Source organism: Petaurus breviceps, unplaced genomic scaffold (assembly GCF_028583685.1).
Source record: "Petaurus breviceps papuanus isolate PSGF00001 unplaced genomic scaffold, PetGlider_PUasm1.0 90849, whole genome shotgun sequence".
In the NCBI taxonomy this organism is placed as follows: Eukaryota; Metazoa; Chordata; class Mammalia; order Diprotodontia; family Petauridae; genus Petaurus; species Petaurus breviceps.
Genome location: NW_027187361.1, coordinates 16,680,398 through 16,703,813, shown reverse-complemented (window position 1 = coordinate 16,703,813; position 23,416 = coordinate 16,680,398). Strand labels below are relative to the sequence as shown.

Sequence of the window (23,416 nt, the reverse complement as noted above, 5' to 3'; positions counted from 1 at the left end):
CTTTCTTTCTTTCTTTCTTTCTTTCTTTCTTTCTTTCTTTCTTTCTTGACATGATTAACACAGGAATTAGTTTTGCATGACCATACATATTTGTAACAGGTTTTGTTCTTCTTGCCTTCTCAATGGATGAGGAAGGGGGAAGAAGGAGGGAGATAAGTGGGAAGTGAAGTTAAAATTGAATTAAAAAAAAAACCTGAAGCTATCTGGGGGGGGGACGGGGGAAAGGCAGCTAAGTGGTATAGTAAATAGAACACCAGGTCTGGAGTCAGGAAGATTCATTTTCCTGAATTCAAATCTGGCCTCAGACATTTACAAGATATGTGACCCTGGGAAAGTCACTTAACCCTGTTTGCCTCAGTTTCCTCATCCTGAGCTGGAAAAGGAAACAGCAAACCACTCCAGTATCTTTGCCAAGAAAACCCCAAGTGGTCACAAAGACTTGGACAAGACTGAAACAACTGAACACCAAAAATCTGAAAAAAAATCAACAATCCTCCTAATTTCCTTTTTGTACTATTCACAGTAGAAAAAGAGACCTTTGTATTTCACCTTAGAGCCTTGACATTTCCAACCAGAACAGGGTAGAAATGGTAGCATGGATTATGAGGGAAATTTGCTGTGTGGCCCTGGACAAGACACCTCTCACATTGAAAACAATAACTCGCATTTGTTGAGAGCTTTAAAGCTTATAAATTGTATTCTGCTCAACAATTCTGTGAGTACAAGTGTTCTGTACCCATTTTACAGATGAGGAAACTGGAGCTTAGAGAAATGAAGGTTGCTTCATTTGGAGTGTTGGAGTTGAGACATGTAAAAGGAGGGAGTTATACTCCATGGTGCCAAACATCCCTTCTCTCTCTAGGCCTCAAAGATCTAGGAAACCTTTCCAAAGAAGTGCACTAATTACTCTTAGCTTCCCATGGGTGGGTAGCATGATGACCTGAGTTTATGGGAAGATACACCTGAAAGTGTGTCATCAGTCCCAAGCTCCTACAAGTTGACCCCATGCTCACTGACTCACAGTACTCCCATGCCCTTGGAGGACCCTCCGTAATGAAGAAACCCAGCCTGAATGGGTGCCAGGCACCTGTGGGTGCTTGAGTGGATTACTGTTTGATGCCTCAGCTGTCTCATCCTGTGCCCAAGAATCCCAGGGTTCGCGATTTCATAAAGCAGAATATGAGAATGATTTCACTGAGTCAGGGCATCGTGCCCACAGCAAAGCCTGCCCTGGCCTCCCAGGAGAAGAGGTGAGACAAGAGAAGCAGCTCTGATGCCCAGGGATGCCCAGTCATACCCTGCTGGGCAGTCAGGGGTGAGGAGAGTCACTCATTTCTCCTTTGCTTTCACACCCATCTCCCTCCAAAGCTGCTCCGAGTTCTCCTTTTGGCTCTTTGGGCTGAGCTCATGTGCCATGAAATGAGTATCACATTTTGTTCTCCTTTGTCCCCTAATACACATTGATGCTCAGCTGGCATTTTATTTTATTTTATTTTTAGAGTAAATTTAATTTATATATTTTATTATACATTTTGCAATATGGCTCCCTCCATGCCCTGTCCCAGAGTCATCCCTTATAACAAAGAATAAAAGGGAGATTGAAAATTGAAAAAAATTGACGTTATATGCTATATTATAGGCATAGTCTCCTACTTCTATACTCTTTATGTTGGTGATTTTAGCTCCAGTGAGTTCAATCATCATCTCTTTGCAAATAATTCTCAGATCTAATTTTCCAGCCCTAACCTCTCTCTTGACCTACAGGCTCACATGTCCACCTTTCTTTTGGACGTCTTGAAGTAGATGTCCTCTAGACATCTTACATTTAACATGTCCAAAAGTGAACTCAAAATCTTTCCCCCAAAACCTTCTCCTCTTCAGAACTTCCACTCTCACTGTTGAAGGTACCACCATGCACACCCTGACTCAAGTTTGTGCTTAACTCTCACCATCCTTGTATTTCTCACCTTCCCACACCCAGTCTCTTCTGTCGATTCAGCCTTTAATACCGTCCAGGGCTGGGATCTCATTGACCAGCATCTGTCACACTTCTTGGAATAGAATTCTTCAATTCATCAGAAGATTACTATGATATTAGCATAAATAAACACTTATAGAACATGTTTAGGTCATTATAGATCCCACTTCTCTGACTTTGGATTCAACGTGAAGTTTATACAAGGCCTAGAGAAAATAGTGCAGTGGACAAAGCATTGGATTAGGGGTCAGGAAACCCCTTTTCTGCTACTCTCAATCAATCAATAATCATTTATCAAGTGCTTACTATTGCCAGGCACTGTGCTAAGTGTCGAGGAAACAAAAAGAGGCAAAAACCAATTCCTGCCTTCAAGGAGCTTACAATCTGCTGTGAGTCGCTCATATTTTAATAAGCTTTAAAGTTGATAAAAAAACATTTCTGATATCTCTATAAGGTAGGTAGTACACGCATTGTGTACACAGTGCTCTTTTTAGAGATGATGATCAGATAGGCGAAGGGTCTTGTCCAGGATCCCACAATCAGCATAGCAGAACTAGTGCTCTAACCCAGATTTTTCTGGCTCACAACCCAGGTGGTGGTGGTGTTGCTGTTGTTTTTACTACACCAACCTATCTGTAAGTCATTTCATTTTTCTAAGACTTGATTTCCTTTTCTGTAAAACAAGGAAGTTGGTGCAGATGAACCTTTTGGGTTCTCAGTTTGCTACGTGGTACAGTAGAGGGCTGATCCTGGAGTCAGGAAGACTTGCATTCAAAGCTTTTAAGTCCTTGGATCTGAGTTCTTCGTCTGTGAAAGAAAGAGAATTGTACTAAATGGCCAGGAAGTGCTGAAATGACCATTTCTACTCTACGTATCTGTTCCTATGTAGTGCCCATATTCAAGTATCCTCCTGGGCTCTATGCTAAAGCACCGGGAGCTGCCTTTTGTTAGGAGTCTGTGGATCACCCCAAATATCATGCTCTTGTCTAGAACTGGTAAAGATCTTTCAGACCCTGACTTGAGTCACCCTGTGAGTCAGAGCTGTGTTCTTGATGCTCTATTTTTATAACTCAAGTTTATGCTAGAGGTGTAGACCATAATGTTGGCTCTCTCAGAAGGGTGTTCCCTTGTGATTCAAGGATTTCCATTGTGCACTGACGTCTACATTATTTCCAGAGGACAAACACACCCTTTTCTGATCCTTTGGGTAAGAGGTGGTGGCCTTGCTCCTGTCACTTTCCTTAATGTCACATTCCAGCTTCTATATTGATATTTTAATATGTGTGACCATATTGTGTAAGTGCTGATTCCCTACTGTGCAATTTGTTTTTCTTTATCTCTCATTACATATATTCCAAGTTGGTGCGATACTGAACTGCCTGATTTTCCTCTCTGGCTTTGGGAGTGCCCCCAAAATGCATGATCAACCTTAGACAAAGTTGTGAAGTAGGTGAAGTTTGTCTTTGCTCCCCTAATCTTAGCTTTCAATTAAATTCCTTTCATAGGGTCAAAGGATTTACTTTGAAAAGCAACCTTTAATATTAATTAATTCAATGCACCCATATTATAGATAAGGACATTGAATTCCAATGACTTGGCCAAGGTCACATGAGTAATAAGGGGAAGAGTCATCATTCGAGTATGGTTCTGACTCAGAATCCAGAGTTCTTTCCAATTCAATTCACTGCAATTCACTTTTACCTGTCTGTAGGGAGCGCAGCAGACTGTGCTTTGGGGAATGGGGAGGGCTCCATCTTCGCCAGCTCCTCTGGGTCTTTTTCAGCCTTGTTCCCCAGCTGATTTGCCTGGCAACCAAGGGCATGAAGAGGTTTCCCACAATTTCATTGATGTCGCTTCCGTCCAGCTTATTTGCAGCTTGATTGCAAACTGTGGAATGAAATACATCGTCTGTCTATAGGAATTTCATGAAGGATAATCATTTATTGTTGCTGTTCATCCTTCATTCTCCAAGAGGACCATGACATCAGGGAGGTGATGCCATGACGCGCAAGTGAGTTGGATTTAAGTGAGGTAGGGCTGTGCAAAGCCACCAGCCTCACTGTATCCTCTGGAGCCGTCTGGGTCCAGTGGCCAGATACAGATCAGTATGACTAGAGATGACCCTGGATGCAGTGGGAGAACTTGGCCTTTTTAAGCTAAGGTCCTTAACAGGTCTCAGCTTGACTAAGGCAACACCCATTCAGGGATTAAGGCTATATAAGAAATGAGGCAGAGAATGGCTTCTTTAATGTAGTAAAAAAAAAAAAAATCTATTTGGGAGGAGAAGACCCTCAGGATTTCTGGCCAAAAATCATTTCTTGGGAGAAAGGTAGGCAGGGAGCTGCAGATAAATAACCCTTACCTTGGGTTTTGGAACAGGAAGGAACCTTAGAGACAATCTAGGTCAAACTCTTTACTTTGCCCATAGAGAAACTGAGGCCAAAAGAGGTTCAGTGACTTAAGGAAAACTGTGTAGGCATAAAGTAATAACACCAATCAAGCACCAATTATTTTTTCACATTTTATTTTATTTTAAAAAAAAATATTTTATTTTCCCCCAATTACCTGTAAAAAACAATTTTTAAACATTTGTTATTCTTTTTAAATATTTCAGTTCCAAAGTCTAGCCCTCCCTCCCTCTCCTCCCCACTCCCTGACACAGCAAGCAATTTGATGTAGGTTATATGTGATGTAACATTCATTTATTAAACATTTACTGTGTGCTGGGCATTGTGCTAAGAACTGGGATTTAAAAGAAAAAAAAAGAATTTTTGCTGTTGAGGAGCTTACTTCCACCTGAGGAGATCCCAGGGCCATAGAAAGGTCTGTTCAAAGAGTAGTAAACTAAGTCTTATACATATTTGAGGAGCAAACCATGGAGGCATAGGATAATTTAGGGGGAAGGGACTAGCTGTTGGGGGAAAACAGGAAAGCGGTGCTTCAACTGAGCTTGGAAGGAGACTAGCAATTCTAAGAAATAAAGTGAGTAAAGAGCTCATGACAGAGATGGGAAATGGAGTGGCATGTGTGAGGAAGAGTGAGAACAAATTGGAATACCAGTTTGTTTGACGTGTAGAGTATTGCAAAAGAAGCAATGTATAATAAGACTGGAAAGGTAGGATGAGGAGACCAGTTTGTAAAGGGTATTAAATGCCAAAAAAAGCCAGGATTCGAACCCAGGTTTTCTTTTTCTTTTTTTGTGAGGCCATGAGGTTAAGTGACTTACCCAGGGTCATACAGTTAATAAGTATAAAGCGTCTGAGCTCGGATTTGAATTCAGGTCTTCCTGATTTTAGGGCCAGCACTCTATCCACTGCCCCAATCCAACTTTTCCATTCCTAGGTCAACAATCTTTCCACCACAGCCCCTCAATACATCTGGCTATTAGGCTCCAAGCACCAAACTTTCAGTTAATAGCCAAATCTGTTCACGGATTGTCCCACAGAGGATGTTTAGAGATAACCGACTTAGGAACTTGCATTAGACTATGAGTTCCTTAAAAACAAGGACTGTTTTCGCTTTTCTTTGAATAGCCAAAGCTTAGCACAGCACTCTGTACGTATCAGATATCTAATAAATGATTGTTGATTTATTGATTATCATTGCAGAAGTATAGGGATAAAGATCTTTGGCCTGGAAAATGTCTACCTCACCCTTTTCCTTCTATATTGTATTCCTCTCTCTGACTAGAACTTTCTGGGCAGGGGGAAGAACAAGAAAAAGGAGGGCATAACATCTAATATTGGGGCCTTCATGCAAAAAGTTGAGGAAAGACTTCTTTTGTTAAGTGAACACTGAATACATCCAGAGCTTAGAAAAGGTTTCCTTCTTTTAGTGGACTTCTTGGAAAGGCTTTTCGTCTTTTTGGTCATATCTGACTGATTTGTGTCATCTTCACGTTTAAATGGATATGCTATTTAGGCCTTTGACACAAGAAACTGTGCACAAAGACAAAGAGAGGCCAGAATTCATTCCAACAATCTGAATTTCAGTGTTTTCTCTTAAAATGGGGATATCACTGTAACTGCTCTCTTAACTCACAATGATATTAAGAGAAGCGAGAGGCCATAGGATCTTAGAGTGTGGAAGAACACTCAGAAACCCTACCTGTAGCTGAAGAAGTGATACCCTTCACAATATTACTGACCTCTCGTCCTGTTCCATGGCCTTGGCTTAAAGACTCCCGTTGATGGGGAACTCACTATCCGTCAAAGTAGCCCATTTTACTTTGAGATGACACTATTAGAAAGTTTCTTTCCTTACACAGAGCCTAATCCACTGCTCTGCAAATTCTTCCTACCACGGCCAAGTCAAGACATTAACCCGTGTGATGTCACGGTCCTCTTCCAGAGCAAAGGACAAACAACAGCGACCCACAGAGTTCTGCACACAGAGCAGGTTCTGCCTTCTGGGGCTATGAAAAAATCTAAAGCGTCTTCCCCAAGAATGCCCTTCCAATCAGATCATGGCCTCTTAAGTCTTCCCTTTCAGCAGCCCCTACTCCCCAAGGAAGGAAGTTAGGTGACTCAGTGGATAGAGTGCTGGGCCTGGAGTCAAGAAGTCTCATCTTCACGTGTTCAAATCTGACCTTAGACACCTAGCTATGTGCCTCTGGGCAAGTCACTTAACCTTGCTTGCCTCAGTTTCCTTATATGTAAAATGAGCTGGAGAAGGAAATTATAAACCACTGCAGTATCTCTACTGAGAAAACTCCAAATGGAGTCATGAAGAGTTGGACACGACTGGAAAATGATTGAACAAAAGAGCATTATGAAGAAAAACCTTTGAAAGACTTAAGAATTTTTACTATTTTAACCTACAAGGAAGCAACCTGACTCACTGAGCAAATGGAAATATAGATTTTTGAGCATGGCTAATATGTGGCTTCATCATACTTAATTATGCTTATTGGTCCAAGATAGGGGTTTTTTGTTTTGTTTTGGGGTGTTGTTTTTTTTTGAGGGATGGTGATTTACACAAGAAGGAAAACTAGTGATAGTGACGCTACAAAAGAAAACGAACAATAGAAAGAAATAAGGATCATTACTTTTTAAAACACACAGAAGAGAAGAGAAATTTCAGGAGACAAACACAGTTTTGAAACTAACATATTGCATTTATTGCATCCTTTAAAAACCTAAGCATACATAATAGAGAGCTGTGGTTTCCCGTATGATCTTTTTTTCCTTTTCTTCTGTGTATGCTGAAATACTCATATTTTCCAATATTTGTCAAGTATACAACTACCAAAAATATATAATTAGAAGATATACAAGGGGGTTGGAATAGATTTCTAAATATATCATCCTCTGGTGTCATCATGGAAAATTTGGGGTTGAAATCCAAGAATTCTGACTCCAAAACTAGTATTTTTCATTTAATCTCATCTATCTATCTATCTATCTATCTATCTATCTATCTATCTATCTATCTATCTATCTATCTATCTAATTATATTTATTTGCTTCTTCAGGGGGCTAGGTATCTGTAAAGCCAATGCAATATTTACAGCACTCACAATCATAATAAAGACCGTGACTATCACTATCACATGATGTTTGATTGGAAAATATGCCAGATTTTCCAGATAAAGGATAAAGTTGAAGGATTTATTTAGACATCAGAAGACCAAATCCCAAAACCAGTAAGCTGAAGTACCAAAGATATTCAGAGTCCATAATAACACTGACAGCTACAGCATCCTTTAGCCTTCTCACAAACCAATACAAGATCAATATTTACTCACAAAACCCTCTATCTCTTTAATGAGCTCCTCTATCTCCAACTGTCAGACTAGCTCTCTACCAGCTTCTCTGTGGGCTCTGCTTTTCCTCAGCAAACTCCTCCCACCACAGGCTCCATGTGACCACATTCAGGCTATTGGGGGCAAAGTCTGTCTTCACAGCAGGAAAGCTTCAAACTCCCCCCTAGGTCTATTAAAGGGCAGGAAAGATCTTCAATTTCCCATTCCCATTACAGTATCACAGTAGTTAAAGCCCTGGGCCTGGAGTCAGGAAGACCTGACTTTAAATCCATCTTCAGATAGTGACTAGCTATGTGACCCTCAACTACTTCTTTAACTTCTATTTGCCTCAGTTTCTTCAACTGTAAAATGGGGAAAATAATATCACCTACCTCCCAGGGCTGTTGTGATGCTCAAATGACATATTTGTAGTACCTGGCATCTAGTAGGTAGTATGAATGCTTGTCCTTATTGCTATTTCTCTTTCTCTCATACTTGGTACCTCTGGGTGTATATATAACTGTATTTAGTCCTTTTTGCTTGATTATTTATTCTTTTAAGCCTTTACTCTTTTTACACACCACTTTTTCCCCTTCATGTCACAGGATGTTTTTTCTTCTTTAGCAGTTGTCAACGATGGAATTTTTTTCTTTTTATTAATGCTGTAAATTTTTGCAAATGCATCAAAGCCATAAATCTGGTCATGTGAAAGACGCCTCATAAAATCTGGTTTATTGGTATTCTCTGGTCATGCTTTCTCCTTTTTTTTTTTCATGAATCAGGAACTCAAGACTTTAATGGGGAGGAAGCAGCCTGGGTGCCTTTTCAGAAGACCAAAGACAGGTGTGTCAGTCAGCCTGATGACAGAATGACCATGACAATAAAAAATACAGCCACCTCCATGACCAGATTCAATTCATTAGTTTGTTTTCTCTGAATAAAAGTTAACAACAAAAACAACACGTTAATGTTGCAATTTCTCTGCTTAGCAATGACAATGGAAAATATTTTAAGGAGAATCAGTTCTTTAAAAAAAAAAAGTGGAATAGGGCCAGTTGTTTAATATGTGTCTGGGCCTGCCATGGAGAACAAGCTTTTGAAGGGCAGGTTTTCTAAACATAATAGGAATTGAGAAATTGTTAGTTTGCATTTTCTAGAGTTGAAATGAGCCACAAGCCCTGTATTAAAATACAATTGGAAGGGGTTGTACTTGACTGGGTGGTGTCTTGGATGGTGGAGAGAGACCTGTGGCCAGGGAACTCCCAGTATTGTCTAAATAATGTTCAGTTGCCAGTAGGAACAAAACCAGTCTTTCAACAGCACGGAAATATTTCTATGTCTGGAACATGGGTGTTGGAATGAATGGATTTGGAACTCTGGAGTTGGAGCCTATGCCTTCTTCTCTCTACCCCGCCCCCAAATTTATATCTTTTGGAGGAACTGGTTTTATCTTCAGTTCTTCTCAGAGTCCCAGGGTACTGAATGTCAAAACAGGGAATTATAATGGTAAGGGAATTTGAGAATCATCCCTACCCCTTAATGGGCTCCATTTGGAGCCCAGCAAGAAAAGCTTGCTTAGAGAGGCTTGTTTCTGAACACACGTTTTGTTACTTTGTAATTAGGCAGTGGGTGGTGAAGGTTGTGATGGCTTCTGACCCTGGAGAAGGGTATATCTATATGTATATATGTATATGTATATATATATATATATATATACATGTACATGTGTGTGTGTGTGTGTGTGTGTGTACCCTGACATGAGATTTTGCTTGGGAGCTCACTTATGGGAAGAGTTGTGTGATTTGGCCAAATGAGACTCTGGGCAGCCGTTGAGCCCCCCGGCTTTGAAAACCCAGATGTTGGTGCTTCTCTCTCTGGTAACTAACTCTGTAGATATGTGATGGTCAGACAGCTTGGAAGCCCTATCTGTTGGTCGGCTGGGTTGATATTTTTCTTTGTCTATATTTTTTTGTCTGCTTGTAACTTCTGTCTGAAGTTCAGGATGCTGACTTTTCCCCCTGAACCAGGTAAATGATAAATGTTTGATTAAAATAAGCTTGTTAACCCATTTTGAGTTGCTTTCCTTGAGAAAAGCAGATCAAAGAACCTGTGCTAGCAGCCATCCTGGGTATGCTAGGGTGCTTGCTGATACAGGCGCCTACTAAGCAGGGTCACAGCACAGAAATATTTTATTATCCTTTGCTTTCACTACTTAATGTCTTTCAGGAAGGAAGGAAAGAAGGGAGAAAGGGAGGGAGGGAGGAAGGAAACAAGGAAGGCAGGCAGGCAGGAAGGAAGGACAGAAGGAAAGAAGGGAAAGAAGACAAGGATGCGTTAAGTTCCTACTGTGTGTGCAGCACTGTGCTAAGTCATTTACAAGTATTATCTCCTTTGAGCTTTACAACAACCCTGGGAGATGGGTGCTTTTTATCTCCATTTTACAGCTGAGGAAACCGAAACAGGCGGAAGTTAAGTGACTCGCCTGGGGTTATACAAGCAGTAAACGTCGCAGGCATCATTTGAACTCAAGTCTCCCTCATTCTAAGTATAGCATTTTATCCACTACACCATATAAGACCCACAGATATTTATTAAGTCCCTTCTGGGTTTATTGTGCTCTATCCTAAGGGAGATTCAAAATTTGCATGGCACATAGTCCATAACCTCAGGGAACTCGAGTCTAGTAAGAAGACATAAGAGCAGTGCACTCAAGTACTTTTCCTGCGGTAATTACTGCCATACCTTCTGTGCCCTCAGCATTGCCATCAGTTGCCCTGATGCCCAGAAATAGGAATGGCATCACCACTACCAATTCTCTCAAGCCTATTGCTTCATGGTCATTAAGATATCCTTGTATAAGATGATATCTCCCATTACTCCTTTGCAGAGGTGAGGTGTCCATACATGTGGGAATTTGCATATATTGACAGATTTTTTCCATTTTATTGATCTGCTTTTGCTGGCTTTCCCCTCTTTTTTCTCTTTTCCTTTCCTTTTAAAAAATTCTTTATTATAGGCCAGGAGGTAGCCCTCTGGTGGGGGGAGGAAAATAATTCAGATGATGCAAAACCAAAATATATCAACACAAATTTATTTCTTAAAAGAAAAAAAAAGATTATCTTAGTCTTTTCTCAAGAATAGTGGAGGAAAAGGCCAACAAGGTACAATTGAAAGGACACTGATCAGGAGGCAAGTGACCTGGGTTTTGCTCCCAGCTGTGCCAACAATTAAATCCTTAGCCTCAGACAGATACTGTATGACTCTGTATGTGTGGGATATTCACAGGTGTTGTGACAGACTGGGTTCATCACTTATGATGAATCACGTTGTTTTAGATCCTTGCATTGCTGGGAAGAGCTAAGTCTATCAAAATAAGTCATTGTACACTGTGGCTGTTACTATGCACAATATTCTCCTGGTTCTGCTCACTTCACTTTGCATCAGTTCATGTAAGTCTTTCCAGGTTTTTCTGAAGTCCTCCTGTTCATCATTTCTTATAGCACAATAGTATTCCATTATATTCATATGCCATAACTTGTTCAGCCATGCCCCAATTGAAGGGCATTCATTTAAAGTTTTGAGTTCCAATTTCTCTCCTTCCTTTCCTCCCTGACTCCCTTCTTGAGACCATAAGCAATCAGATATAGGTTATACATATGCAATTATGTAAAACATTTCCATATTAGTTATTTTATACAAGAAGACTTAAATAAAAGGCAAAAAATTTTAAAAAGAGAGTGAAAAATAGCATGTGTTAGTCTGTATTCAAAGAATATCAGTTCTTTGGAGGTGGATAGTATGCTTCATCATTCGTCCTTTGGGACTTTCTTGAATCATTGCATTGCCGAGAATAGCTCAATCATTCACAATTCTTCACCTGGTTGTTCTTAAAGGAAATGTAACACTTGGATTATTCTGGGCTGTTTAGCTCCCTCCCACCAGATGCTGGTTACACAACAAAGGATGACAAATAGCTTGTATATCTCTTTATCAAAGTAAACAGGGAAAGCAAATCAGAGAAGTAATACAGATTAGGTTAGAAGAATAAACAAAAATAAACGACTTTTTGGAAGACAATAATCTTATAAGGGTAAGGGGGGAAGAGCTGTTCTTATTAGTCTCTAGCATTGTAGGTGCTACCAGTCAAGGGACATTTGGGGGCCAATTCCCCAGATGTCTATGGCTCCTAGGAGATCTATCCACCATTCAAAAAATCACACTTGCTTCTCTCAAACTTTCTTTCTTTCTTTTTTTTTTGGAAGGGGGAAGGCAAGGCAATTGAGGTTAAGTGACTTGCTCAAGGTCACACAGCTAGTAAGTGTGCCAAGTGTCTGAGGCCAGATTTGAACTCAGGTCCTTCTGACTCCAGGGCCAGTGCTCTATTCACTGTGCCACCTAGCTGCCCCACAAGGACAATTTCTAATATTGTTGCTTGGCTATATGTGTAACTATTTCTTTAGGTTCACCCATAGAATATCATAAGTCGTAGTGACTGGTTTCATGGATCTAGTTCCACTGTACCTGGATGTTCCCTCTGTAACTAAACCCAAGCTAGTAGAGGGTAGGGGCTGACCATAAGGACCATTATAGACTTGTTTGTCCACACCTAGGCTGACAGCAGGGGCATCTTGGTTATCAAGTATATTTGTTCCTCTATGGATTGTAACTGGGTCCTATGAGTTCAACAGCTTCCTTGGAGAATTTCAAGATTACCTTGATGCATTCCAGATCTTATATAGTTTTTGTCACTCAAACCACTCCAAGTCCTGTCTTAGGATTTAAAGTATAATTTTTTTCTCTTAAAATGTCACCAAAACGATTGGAAGATGAGATCCAACGTCCAAAACAACATGTAGTTGCTCCTTCTCAATGTTTACCATTACCTCTGCATGAGTGCCTATGAGTCCAGGTGGAGTAGATCTATAAGGCACGGATGGATGATGAGATCATTCATTCCGCCTGGAATTCCCTAGAGCTGAATCAGAGAATTCTGCCTTATGCATCACCAAGGCTGAATTCTCTTTACTGTAATGCACTATAAGCATGCTCATTCAATCTACAATTCTAACAGAAGAGGGGAGGATTGGTTACTCTGGTTATGACTTAATGGAGGTGTTCCTATGTTAGGCTTTCCTTCCCTCCGTTCCCTTGATCTCTGTCTTTCCAAGAACAATTATATTGTGCACTCCTCTATCCCCTCTCTCACCTGATTATAATCATTTAAAAGCCTTTGCTTAAGGCTTCATCGTGATGGTGCTGGTTTTGACTCTGTGGTCCAAACCTAAGAAGGTGCAGGCTGGGCCAAAATTTTATCAGAAGGCGATCATTCGGTGGCCACAAGTAACTCTCATCTCAGGTAATTTGGACAGTGATTTTTGCATCCGAAACGTAGAGATAATCTTGGGCAGGTTATGCTGGTTGTATGTAGATTGCCTTATGACTGGGTCATATTGGCTGTCGTTTGTTCTTGAACAGGACAAAAATGACATCGCTATGTTGGGGTCAAAGTACATTGTGTCCAACTGTGGCTGATCAGACCACTTCAAGCTCAGAAGGCTGTACCCCAGTTCAGGCACAAATAGTCCATATGAACATTTGGAGTGGAGACATCTCTAAGTTATGTATCATGCCCCTGTGTATTTGCTACAAGCTGAGAAAATCTGCTTACTCAGGTGCCACTGAACTTCTCTTTCAACCTCTGCTCTATGAAATCAGCAAGCTTTTCTCCTTTGTGCTACACGATGTTGACCTAAAAGGTCTGGTTAAAGGAGACAACAGGCTAGATGAAATACAGTTATTTTATTTTTATTCCCTTAAAACTAGCAAACTTGTACAAGGAGCCAGAAGCTAAGTTCTGACTGCCCAAACAAAAGACTGAGAAAGCTTAAATACATTTTCGAACCATCCTAATTCAGGGTGACTGTGTCACACAAATTTATGATCTCCATAAATGTTTAATCATTGTATGAGAAAGGAATTTTCTTAATTGAATAGATGGTAAATAAAATAAGAGAGTTGAGAAAGTGTCAATTGAAATTATGACTCAGGATATCTGTGTTTTCTTTACCATTAACATTCCATAATATAGTATATGTCCAAAAAATATTAAGATAAGAAAAAGTTAATGCCTTGAGTTAAGGGTCTCATCCTTAAGGGTCATAAAGTCAGTCCCATCTGGTGTTGTTGACATAGACAGAGGTATTCTCTGAGTTTACTCAGAGAACAAAGAAGCTGTTAGGTCCAGCCCCTTCTTCTGGTCGATTTGTTCAGGCCCTGGCCTTTGCTGAGGTTTATTAAATTGATATTAAATTGTTATCAATGGTAATATCAATAAATTAATATATACCTCTTTTAATGTCTTGTCTCTACCATCCTAAGTAGCTATTTCTTCCAAACAAGCATGCCAACATTTTAATAACAGGTTTATTATATGCTTTGAGCATAGGTTCACCGTATTAAAATGATCAGTGAGCAACAAATGGAATTTTCAGAATTCTTGTGTTGTCTTTAGTTATATTCACAAAAAGATTATGAGTAGAATTTTACAAAGCCCAAAGGAAAGTTAAAGGTTTAAACTTCAAAGATAAACTTGTAAACTTTATAGCAGGAAAACTGAAAGGAAAGAGGTTTACACATCAACTGCAGTAGAAGGGGAAAATTTACACCAGGTTATTTTGTAAACACTAGGGCATCTGCTCTGGAATTTACCACTAGGTTAAGAAATGCTCATCATGAGTAAGTAAAATTAATTAAGCAGAGCCAGAAATCCTTTTATCTTTAACCAATTAATTACCTGAGTTAAACTTTTGGAGATCTCAGCTAAATTCCTAAAAGCTTCAACTAAGTACCTGACCTGCCATCTTGGACAAAATAGCAGCTATACTAAAATTCTCTTACGACCCAGAAGATGTCCTTCTAAGATTCTCTGTTTAACATTGGATTACCTTATATTCCACTTTTTCAATGTCTTTGAAGGCCTGCCCAAGCCAAGCCTCCACTGCTGTTCTCCTCCATGGTTCTCATTGAGAGAAAAGCTAACTTTTGGCCCATAATATCTCTCTCCCACAGGGGCTAGAATTGTAGAGCTATTTACAAGCACACTTTCAGACTTCATTGAGATTTTGTGTAGGAATGCTTTCTTTGAACACAACAGCTTCTGTCATTTTAAGGAGCCCTTGTCTTTAGACAAGAATAAAGTTCCCAAGAATATCTCTCTCCTGTCAATTTCTCAGGTATATCTCCACAGTCAAGATTCTCAGGTAAGACAATGAGAAAAATTCCTGAGCTGTCCTACCTACCTTTACACTGCTGGCTTTAATTGCAATCTTCCAACCCTTTCATATTTCTGTACAAAATGTCACTGCTCTTAAGGTCTGGCTCTGCTCCTAATATTGAAAACATCTTCCACTTTCTATTGTAAATGCACACAATATAGTTTATCTTCTCTTTTAGAGACTGCACCACATGTATAAACATCAATATATAAATATTAACGCAAAATAAATGTGTACTGTTACAGCAAACAATGTTCTGAAATCAAGCAATGGAAATGAATTCAAATCATGAGAATAGTTTCAATGATTTTCCATATATCAACATACAATAAATGATTACGTATCCAGAAGTCATTCAACTAGCTTATGAAAAAAACAAACAAACTAGGGGTGGCTAGGTGGTACAGCAAATAGAGCACCAGCCCTGGAGTCAGGAGGACCCGAGTTCAAATCCGGTCTCATACACTTAACACAAAACTAGCCGTGTGACCTTGGGCAAGTCACTTAACCCCAATTGCCCTCCAAAAAAAAAAAAACAAACCCATAGCATAGCAATAAAATTTAACTCCTTTTTTTAAAGAAAAAATTTGTGAGAGAAATGACCGGGAGATCTTAGTTTGAAATTATTCCCATATATGTTTGTCTGTGCCTACTGGTCTGATCTCAGATCTAGTCTCCCTGCCCCATCCCCAGGGGATACTGAAATTTCTATGTTTGCTAAGAGTAGGAGGAAGGCTGTTTTGGAGCTGATACTGCTGGAAGGACAGACAGCCCCCAAACTGCAGCAGTCTGAGGGGTGGGGCTGGAAGAAAAGGGACATGATGGGGGCCACCTCCCTCTAAATCTTTGGCTCCTGTGAGACCTCCTGCCTGCCATTCGAAAGTCTTTACTAGACTCTCTCAAACTCCTTCCTTTATGTGAGATCTCCTTGAAGTACTGTTACAGGTTCCAAGACTCAGATGTCTCTCATCTAATCAGGAGTCACATATGCGGTCATGTTGCTTTATAGAGATGTCCTTTAGTGAGCTGCCCAACCTTCATGCGCAGAGGTGTTACATACCCAAGAAAGAAACTGAGACCCAAAGAGATTAAATGACTTGTCCAAGGTCACATGGTTAGCAAGTGACAGACATAGGATTTGATACCAGGTCCTTTGCCTCCAAAGCAGGGCTTTTTCCACTGAACCCCATTGCCACTGTGATGGGCAACTTTTTATAGCAAGTTAAGGTTTCGAGTCACTTTGCATTCTTTACAACAACCCTGAGAAGTAGGTGTCCCTTCATTTTACAGATGAGGAAACTGAGGTTTAGAGTAAAGTGTTCTTTCCCATAGTCAAACGGTCCAGCCCTTAGAGAAAGCTAACCTCCCAGAGGCTTTAGAACAAAAGATGTGTTCTCAAGGTGGCAGAGCAAACCTGATTGGCTTAATTAGCAGCTCTCTAAAATCTCTCTGACCAAAATCAGAGCTCCATAGGCAGAGACTGGAGTGCTGAGGATAATGGAGACATTTGGGAAGAGCTGGCAGTGAAGTATGAGGATCTTCTCCTAGCCTCATCTTCCTCACCGAGGTCCTGTTTTTGTTGTTCTTTGTTTGTGGTTTTCAGGAAGTCCAATGATTGTTAAATTATCTTTCCTCAACCTGTTTTCCAGATCAGCTGTGTTTTAAAAGTTGATACCTTACATTTTCTTCTATTTTTAAAATATTTTTTATATTGTTCTAATATCTCTTGGAATTTTGGCTGTTCGACTTTTCCAGAAAATTTACCATTTAGGTAAGATTTTCCACTTTATAAGTTTTATATTACTTTTCCTATTTTTTCCCCTCATCGAGCCTTGCCCCCTTATTTTACAGATGAGGAAACTGAGGCAGAAAGGTTGAGTGACTTGTCCACTTCAGGCAAGTATTTGATCCCAGATTCTTGGGTCTAACACCATTTTCATTGGACCACGATGCTTCTCATGATCTTTTAAAGCTTGATTTTTCTGAGAGTAATGTTTGTGTTTTATATGAATACATAGTCTTACTAATACCCTTGTGTATTTTGAGGCACTTATTGTTAATGGATGAATGATTGATAATCTGTTACAAAGCCATGTGGGTGTGGTGAGATGAGAGCAGATGTGTTATATTCTTTCTTTTTTTTTTTCAGGGGGCATAGCATGCCCAAGTATCAGCATTCTTTTTTTCTTTTTTTGCTTTTTGGAGGGCAATTGGGGTTAAGAAACTTGCCCAAGGTCACACAGCTAGATTTTTTGTGTGGGTGTTAAGTGTCTGAGGTCAGAACAGGAACTCGGGTCCTCCTGACTCTAGCCCGGTGCTTTATCAGCATTCTTTATGACAGGGGTGGGGAGCCGGCGGCCTCAAGGCCACATGTGGCTTTCTAGTCCTCAAGTGTGGCCTTCTGACTTTTCCAGGTTTTACAGAACAAATCCTTTTATTACGGGGATATGTTCTGTGAAGTTTGGATTCTGTGAAAGGGCTGCACTTGAGGACCTATAGGGCCACATGAGGGCTTGTTGCAGGCTGCAGACAGCCCACATGAGGCTTCAGGTTCTCCACCCCTGACTTAAGACATTAACTCAAACAACAATTGCTCCCAAATAGCATTCCGGGGTACAGACAAGTTCCCTTTCTTTGTCCAGTATACCATTTGGAAGCAAATGTTTGAGTTTTGGACGCTCCAGCAAAAACATCAGAGAAGACACCCTCCCCTCCCCTTTTCTTACCTGAAATACTCAGGTGTTCCAGGAAAGGTGACTGCCCTCCTTTCTTAGCCTCCTCCTACGAGCACCAGGGGCTTCTTGGCTCAGCACATGCTATGCAGACACAAGGTACCAAGTTTATAGGTAGCTATAAAATGGCTTGGATTAAAGAAGTAATTAATTAACTGCCAGATCTCTGGAGTCAAATAATAAATCTTTTTTTTTTATTGCCTGATTCCAATAGCCTAAAAACACAAAGATATTCGTTGAATCACAATGAAACAAGTTATGACTTGCGTACAGTGTAATCGCTTGGAAGCTGTTCCTTTAATTCCGTCTTGCAAGTTCCTCAGGATGTTTTAATCGCCATATTCCTCCTATCTTTGGTCTCTCTACAGCTTTCAGTGTTTCTTAGCTCTTTTCTCAGTTCCATCAAAATAACTTTTTTTAATGATATTTATGTGGTACTTTGAGGTTTGCAAAGTGCTTTCTGCACAAGAAAACTCAAGAAGATTGTACAAGAATTATTATAGGGGATGGCTAGGTGGTGCAGTGAATAGACCACCGGCCCTGGAATCAGGAGGACTTGAGTTCAAATCCGGCCTCAGACACTTAACACTTACTAGCCATGTGACCTTGGGCAAGTCACTTAACCCTAATTGTCTTGCCCCTCCCAAAAGCAAAATAAAATAAAATAAAAAGAATCATTATAAGACTTCCAGTGCCAAGATAGTGGAGTGAAGAAGGAACATCTGGAGACCTCCCAAATTTTCCTTCAAACAACTAGAGAAGCACTTCAGGATTGGTCTGGGAAGAGGCCAGCAGCTCACCAGCCCAGCAGGACAGTGTCTGTCTCACTGGGGTGGGAGGGAAGTAAATCCAGGAGCAGCAACAGCCAGCCTCACAGCAGGGGGCCTGCAGCAAGCTTGGGGAAATACACCAGCAAGGTCCCACTGCCCTGCGAGCCAGCAGCCTGTGCAAGTGAGCAGTCTGTGCAGCATAGCAGGGCTCCACCCCAGCGACCCCACCCCAGAACAAGCCACCAGTGACATCTTAACCCTACTGGGGACCAGCAGTGAAGTCCTGCCCTGGGACAGGCCAATAGCAAGACCCTGCCCTGGGGCCTACCAGCAGAGAGACCCTGTTTCTATAGCAAGCCAGCAGCAGAGTTCCACCCCTGGGGTAGACCAGCAACATGATCCTTCCCCCTCTGGCTAACCACCAGAGAGATTCTGTTACCATAGCAACCCAGCAGCAAGGCCCCCCCACTTCTGAAGCAAGCCAGCGGCTAAACCCCAAACCCAGAGAGGCAAACAGGGAGGCCCCCCCACCCCCTGCCCCAGTACAAGGCATAAGGGAAGCCTATTCTCCAGAGAAAGCAGGCAGCCCAGTGAAAACCAGCAGTAAGACCCAGAGCCCCAGCGCAAAGCGAAGGACCTGAGCCCAACTCTTCACCAAAAAAGACAGGAAAAATGAGCAAAAAACAGAGCTTGACTACAGAAAGTTACTATGGTGATAGGGAAGAGTGAGGCAAACTTAGAACAGGACAATAGTGTCAGAATGGCTAGATGGGAAGACTCAAAGAAAAATGCAATTTGCTCTCAGGCCCAAAAAGAATTCCTGGAAGGGCTTTAAAAGGATTTTTTAAAAAGCAATCAGGGTTAAGTAACTTGCTCAAGGTTACACGGCCAGTTATTTCTGGGTGTGGTGCTAAGTATCAGAGCCAGTATTTGATCCCCAGGTCATCCCGACACTGAGCCGGTGCTCTTACTTGCTGAGCCACCTGGCCGCCCCTTTTAAAAGGATTTAAAAAAAACAAAAGTAGAAGAAAAATTGGGAAAAGAGATGAGAGAAATGCAAGAGAATCATGAAAAAAGAGTCACCAACATGGGAAAAGATATACAAACGTTTACTGAGGAAACTAACTCCCTAAAAAATAGAATTGGTCAAATGGAAATGAAAGTACAAAAGCTCACTGAAGAAAATAATTCCTTAAAAATTAGAATTGAATAAGTGGAAACTAATGACTCTATGAGATATCAAGATATGATAAAATCAAAAAAGTAAAAAAAAATTTGAAATTTCTCATTGGGAAAACAACTCGCCTAGAAAGTAGATCCAAGAATGATAATATAAAAATTATTGGACCACATGAAAGCCATGATAAAAAAAAAAACAAACCTGGAAAACATCTTTCAAGAAATTATCAAAGAAAACTGACCTGATATATTGGAACCAGAAGGTAAAATAGAAATTGAAAGAATCCACTGATCACTGTTTGTAAAAAAATCCCAAAATGAAAACTCTCAGGAACTTCATAGCCAAATTCCAGAGCTCACAGATCAAAAAGAAAGTATTGCAAGTAGTCAAAAAGAAACAATTCAAATATAGTGGAACTATAATCAGGATTACACAGGATTTGGAGGCTTCCACATTAAAGAACTGAAGGACTTGGAATACAATATACCAAAAGTCAAATGAGTTAGAATTAAATCAAGAATCAACTACCCAGGGGTGGCCAGGTAGCATAGCAAGTAAGAGCACCGGCTCCAGTGTTGGGATGACCTAGAGATCAAATCCTGGGCTCAGACACTTAGCAACCACCCAGTAACCTTGGCCGTGTAACCTTGAGCAAGTTACTTAACCCCAATTGCTTAGGGGCAGCCAGGTGGCTCAGCGAGTAAGAGCACTGGCTCCAGTGTCAGGATGACATGGATCAAATCTGGGCTCAGAGACTCAGCACCACACCCAGAAATAACTGTCCGTGTAACCTTGAGCAAGTTACTTAACCCCAATTGCTTTAAAAAAAAAAAAAGAATCAACTACCCAGCAAAATTGTATATACTCTTTCAGGGGGAAAAAATTAAACATTTAACTAAATAGAAAACTCTCAAGCATTTCTAATTAAAGATCAGAACTAAATTTAAAAATTGACCTCCAAATACAAGATGCAAGGAAAATATAAAAAGGTTAAAAAGGAAATAAAGAGAAAACAAGAAATTCGATATGGTTAAATTGTTTATATTTCTATATGACAAGATAATACTTGTAACTCTAGACAATTTTATTACTACATGAGCAATTAGAAGTATATGTAGATAGAGGGTATGGATATAAAATAACTTTGATGGGATGATACCCCAAAAAACAAAATAAAGGGGTGAGAAAGAAAATTTCACTGGAAGGAGGAGGAGGGAGATTGAATGGGGGTAAATTATCCCACATTAAAGCGGCATGATAAAGCTATTATAATGGAGGGGGAAATGGGCTAGGAGGTAGCAGGCCAAGCTAAAATCTTACTCTCATCAAAGTTGGCTCAAAGAGGGAATAATATACTCAGTATATTATTATACTCTCAGGATGTAGAAATCTATTTTACTCTATATGGAAGTAAAAAGGAACAGTAATAATAGAAGGGGGAGAAAGGATGGATAAAAGGGAGGATATATTGGGAAAGGCATTGATCAGAAGTAAAACATTGGTTATTTTGTTTTGTTTTTAAATTCATTTTATTTACTTTTAGTTTACAACATTCAGTTCCACAGTCCCTTGAGTTTCAAATTTTCTCCCCCTCTATCCTATCCCTCCCGACCATGGCGGCATGCAATCAAATATAGGATCTAAAAATACCTTCACATTAAACATTAGTCAGGTTGTAAAGAAGGATTATAACCAATGGAGTGACAATGAGAAAGAGGAAACAAAACAAAACAAGAAAAAGAGAGAGCAAGCAGTTTGCTTCAATCCGCATTCAGACTCTGTAGCTCTTTCTTTGGATGTGGATATCTCTTTCCATCATGAGTCTTTGGGAGTTGTCTTATAATCTCACATTGCTGAGAGGAGCCCAGTCTATCAAACATAGTCATGACACATACATTGTGTCCAAAATTGTGTCCAAATTTCTCCTGGTTCTGGTTTTCTCACTCAGCATCAGTTCGTATAAGCCTCTCCAGGTAAACACGAAGTCTGTCTGCTCCTCATTTCTTATAGTATTCCATTACATTTATAAACCACAACTTGTTCAGACATTCCCCAATTGATTTCTAATTCTTTGCCACCACAAAAAGAGCTGCTATAAATATTTTTGTACATATGGGTCCTTTTCCCACTTCTATGAACTCTTTGGGATACAACCCTAGAAGTGGTATTGCTGGGTCAAAGGGTATGCACTTATTTATAGCCTTTTGGGCATAGTTCCAGATCGCTCTCCAGAATGGTTTAATCAGTTCACAACTCCACCAACAATGCATTAGTGTTTCAATTTTTCCACATCCTCTCCAGGAGGATTTATCATTTTCCTGTTTTGTCATCTTAGCCAATCTGACCAGTGAGATGTGGTACCTCAGAGTTCTTTTGATTTGCATTTCTCTAATCAATAGTCAAATAGAGCATTTCTTCATGTGCTTATAGATAGCTTTAATTTCTTTCTCTGAAAACTGCCTGTTCATATCCTTTGACCATTTATCAATTGGGGAATGACTTGTATTCTTATAAATTTGATTCAGTTCTCTGTATATTTTAGAGATGAGTCCTTTGTCAGAGACATAGGTTGTAAAGATTCTTTCCCAATTTCCCACCTCCCTCCTAATCTTGGTTACATTGGCTTTATTTGTACAGAAACTTTTCAATTTCATGTAGTCAAAATTATCCATTTTACATTTTATAATGTTCTCTAATTCCTGTTTTGTCATAAAGTCATTCCCTCTCCACAAGTCTGATAGGTAAACTATTCCTTGTTTTAGCAGACTGCTTACAGTATCAACCTTTATACCTAGATCATGAACCCATTTAGACTTGATTTTGGTATATGGTGTTAGATAATGGTCTATGTCCAGTTTCTGCCATACTATATTCCGGTTTTCCCAGCAGTTTTTGTCAAATAGTGAGTTCTTATCCCCAAAACCAGGGTCTGGGGGTTTATCAAACAATACATTACTGTAGTCGTTGACTTCTGAATCTCGTGTGCCTAATCTATTCCATTGATCCACTCCTCTATTCCTAAGCCAGTAGCAAGTAGTTTTGATGACTGCTGCTTTATAGTACAGATTGAAATCTGGTAAAGCTAGTCCACCTTCCCTAGCATTTTTTTTCATTAATTCCCTTGATATTCTGGACCGTTTATTCTTCCAGATGAATTTTGTTACTATTTTTTCTAACTCTATAAAGTAGTTTTTTGGTAAATTAATTGGTATGGCACTAAATATATAATTTAATTTAGGTAAAATTGTTATTTTTATTATATTAGCTCGACCCAGCCATGAGCAATTGACATTTTTCCAATTAGTTAGATCTGACTTTATTTGTGTGAAAAGTGTTTTGTAGTTATGATCATACAGGTCCTGGGTTTGTTTTGGCAGGTAGATTCCTAAATATTTTATAATGTCGTCAGTAACTTTAAATGGGATTTCTCTTTCTACTTCTTGCTGTTGAGTTTCATTGGAAATATATAGGAATGCCAAGGATTTATGTGGGTTTATTTTATATCTTGCAACTTTGCCAAATTTATTTATTGTCTCAAGCAGTTTTTTATTTGATTCTCTAGGATTCTCTAAGTATATCATCATATCATCTGCGAAGAGTGATAGCTTGGTCTCTTCTTTGCCTAACTTGATTCCTTTGATTTCTTTTTCTTCTCTAATTGCTACTGCTAACATTTCTAGTACCAGATTGAATAAGAGGGGTGATAGTGGACACCCTTGTTTCACCCCTGATCTTATGG

At 39.9% G+C, this 23,416-nt stretch overlaps 1 protein-coding gene and 1 long non-coding RNA gene across 3 annotated transcripts in view; one reads left to right on the top strand and one right to left on the bottom strand.

Annotated features, from left to right (window-relative positions):
• Positions 1-8,618, top strand: part of LOC138149708 (regucalcin-like) — a 79,771-nt gene extending 71,153 nt beyond the window's left edge. Inside the window, exon 6 of one of the 2 annotated variants that reach the window (XM_069072916.1) lies at positions 8,504-8,618. In XM_069072916.1, coding sequence (XP_068929017.1) covers positions 8,504-8,593 — 90 coding nt within the window. In that variant the 3' untranslated portion in view covers positions 8,594-8,618. The remainder of the gene's footprint in view (positions 1-8,503) is intronic. The other variant, XM_069072914.1, reaches the window with a different exon arrangement.
• LOC138149710 (uncharacterized) lies at positions 882-18,085 on the bottom strand. Its single transcript, XR_011165403.1, has 3 exons — positions 17,722-18,085; positions 3,680-3,865; positions 882-2,785 (listed from the first exon to the last, which is right to left on the bottom strand). It is a non-coding gene; the product is annotated as an uncharacterized lncRNA (long non-coding RNA).
• Between the last annotated feature and the right edge of the window lie 5,331 nt (positions 18,086-23,416).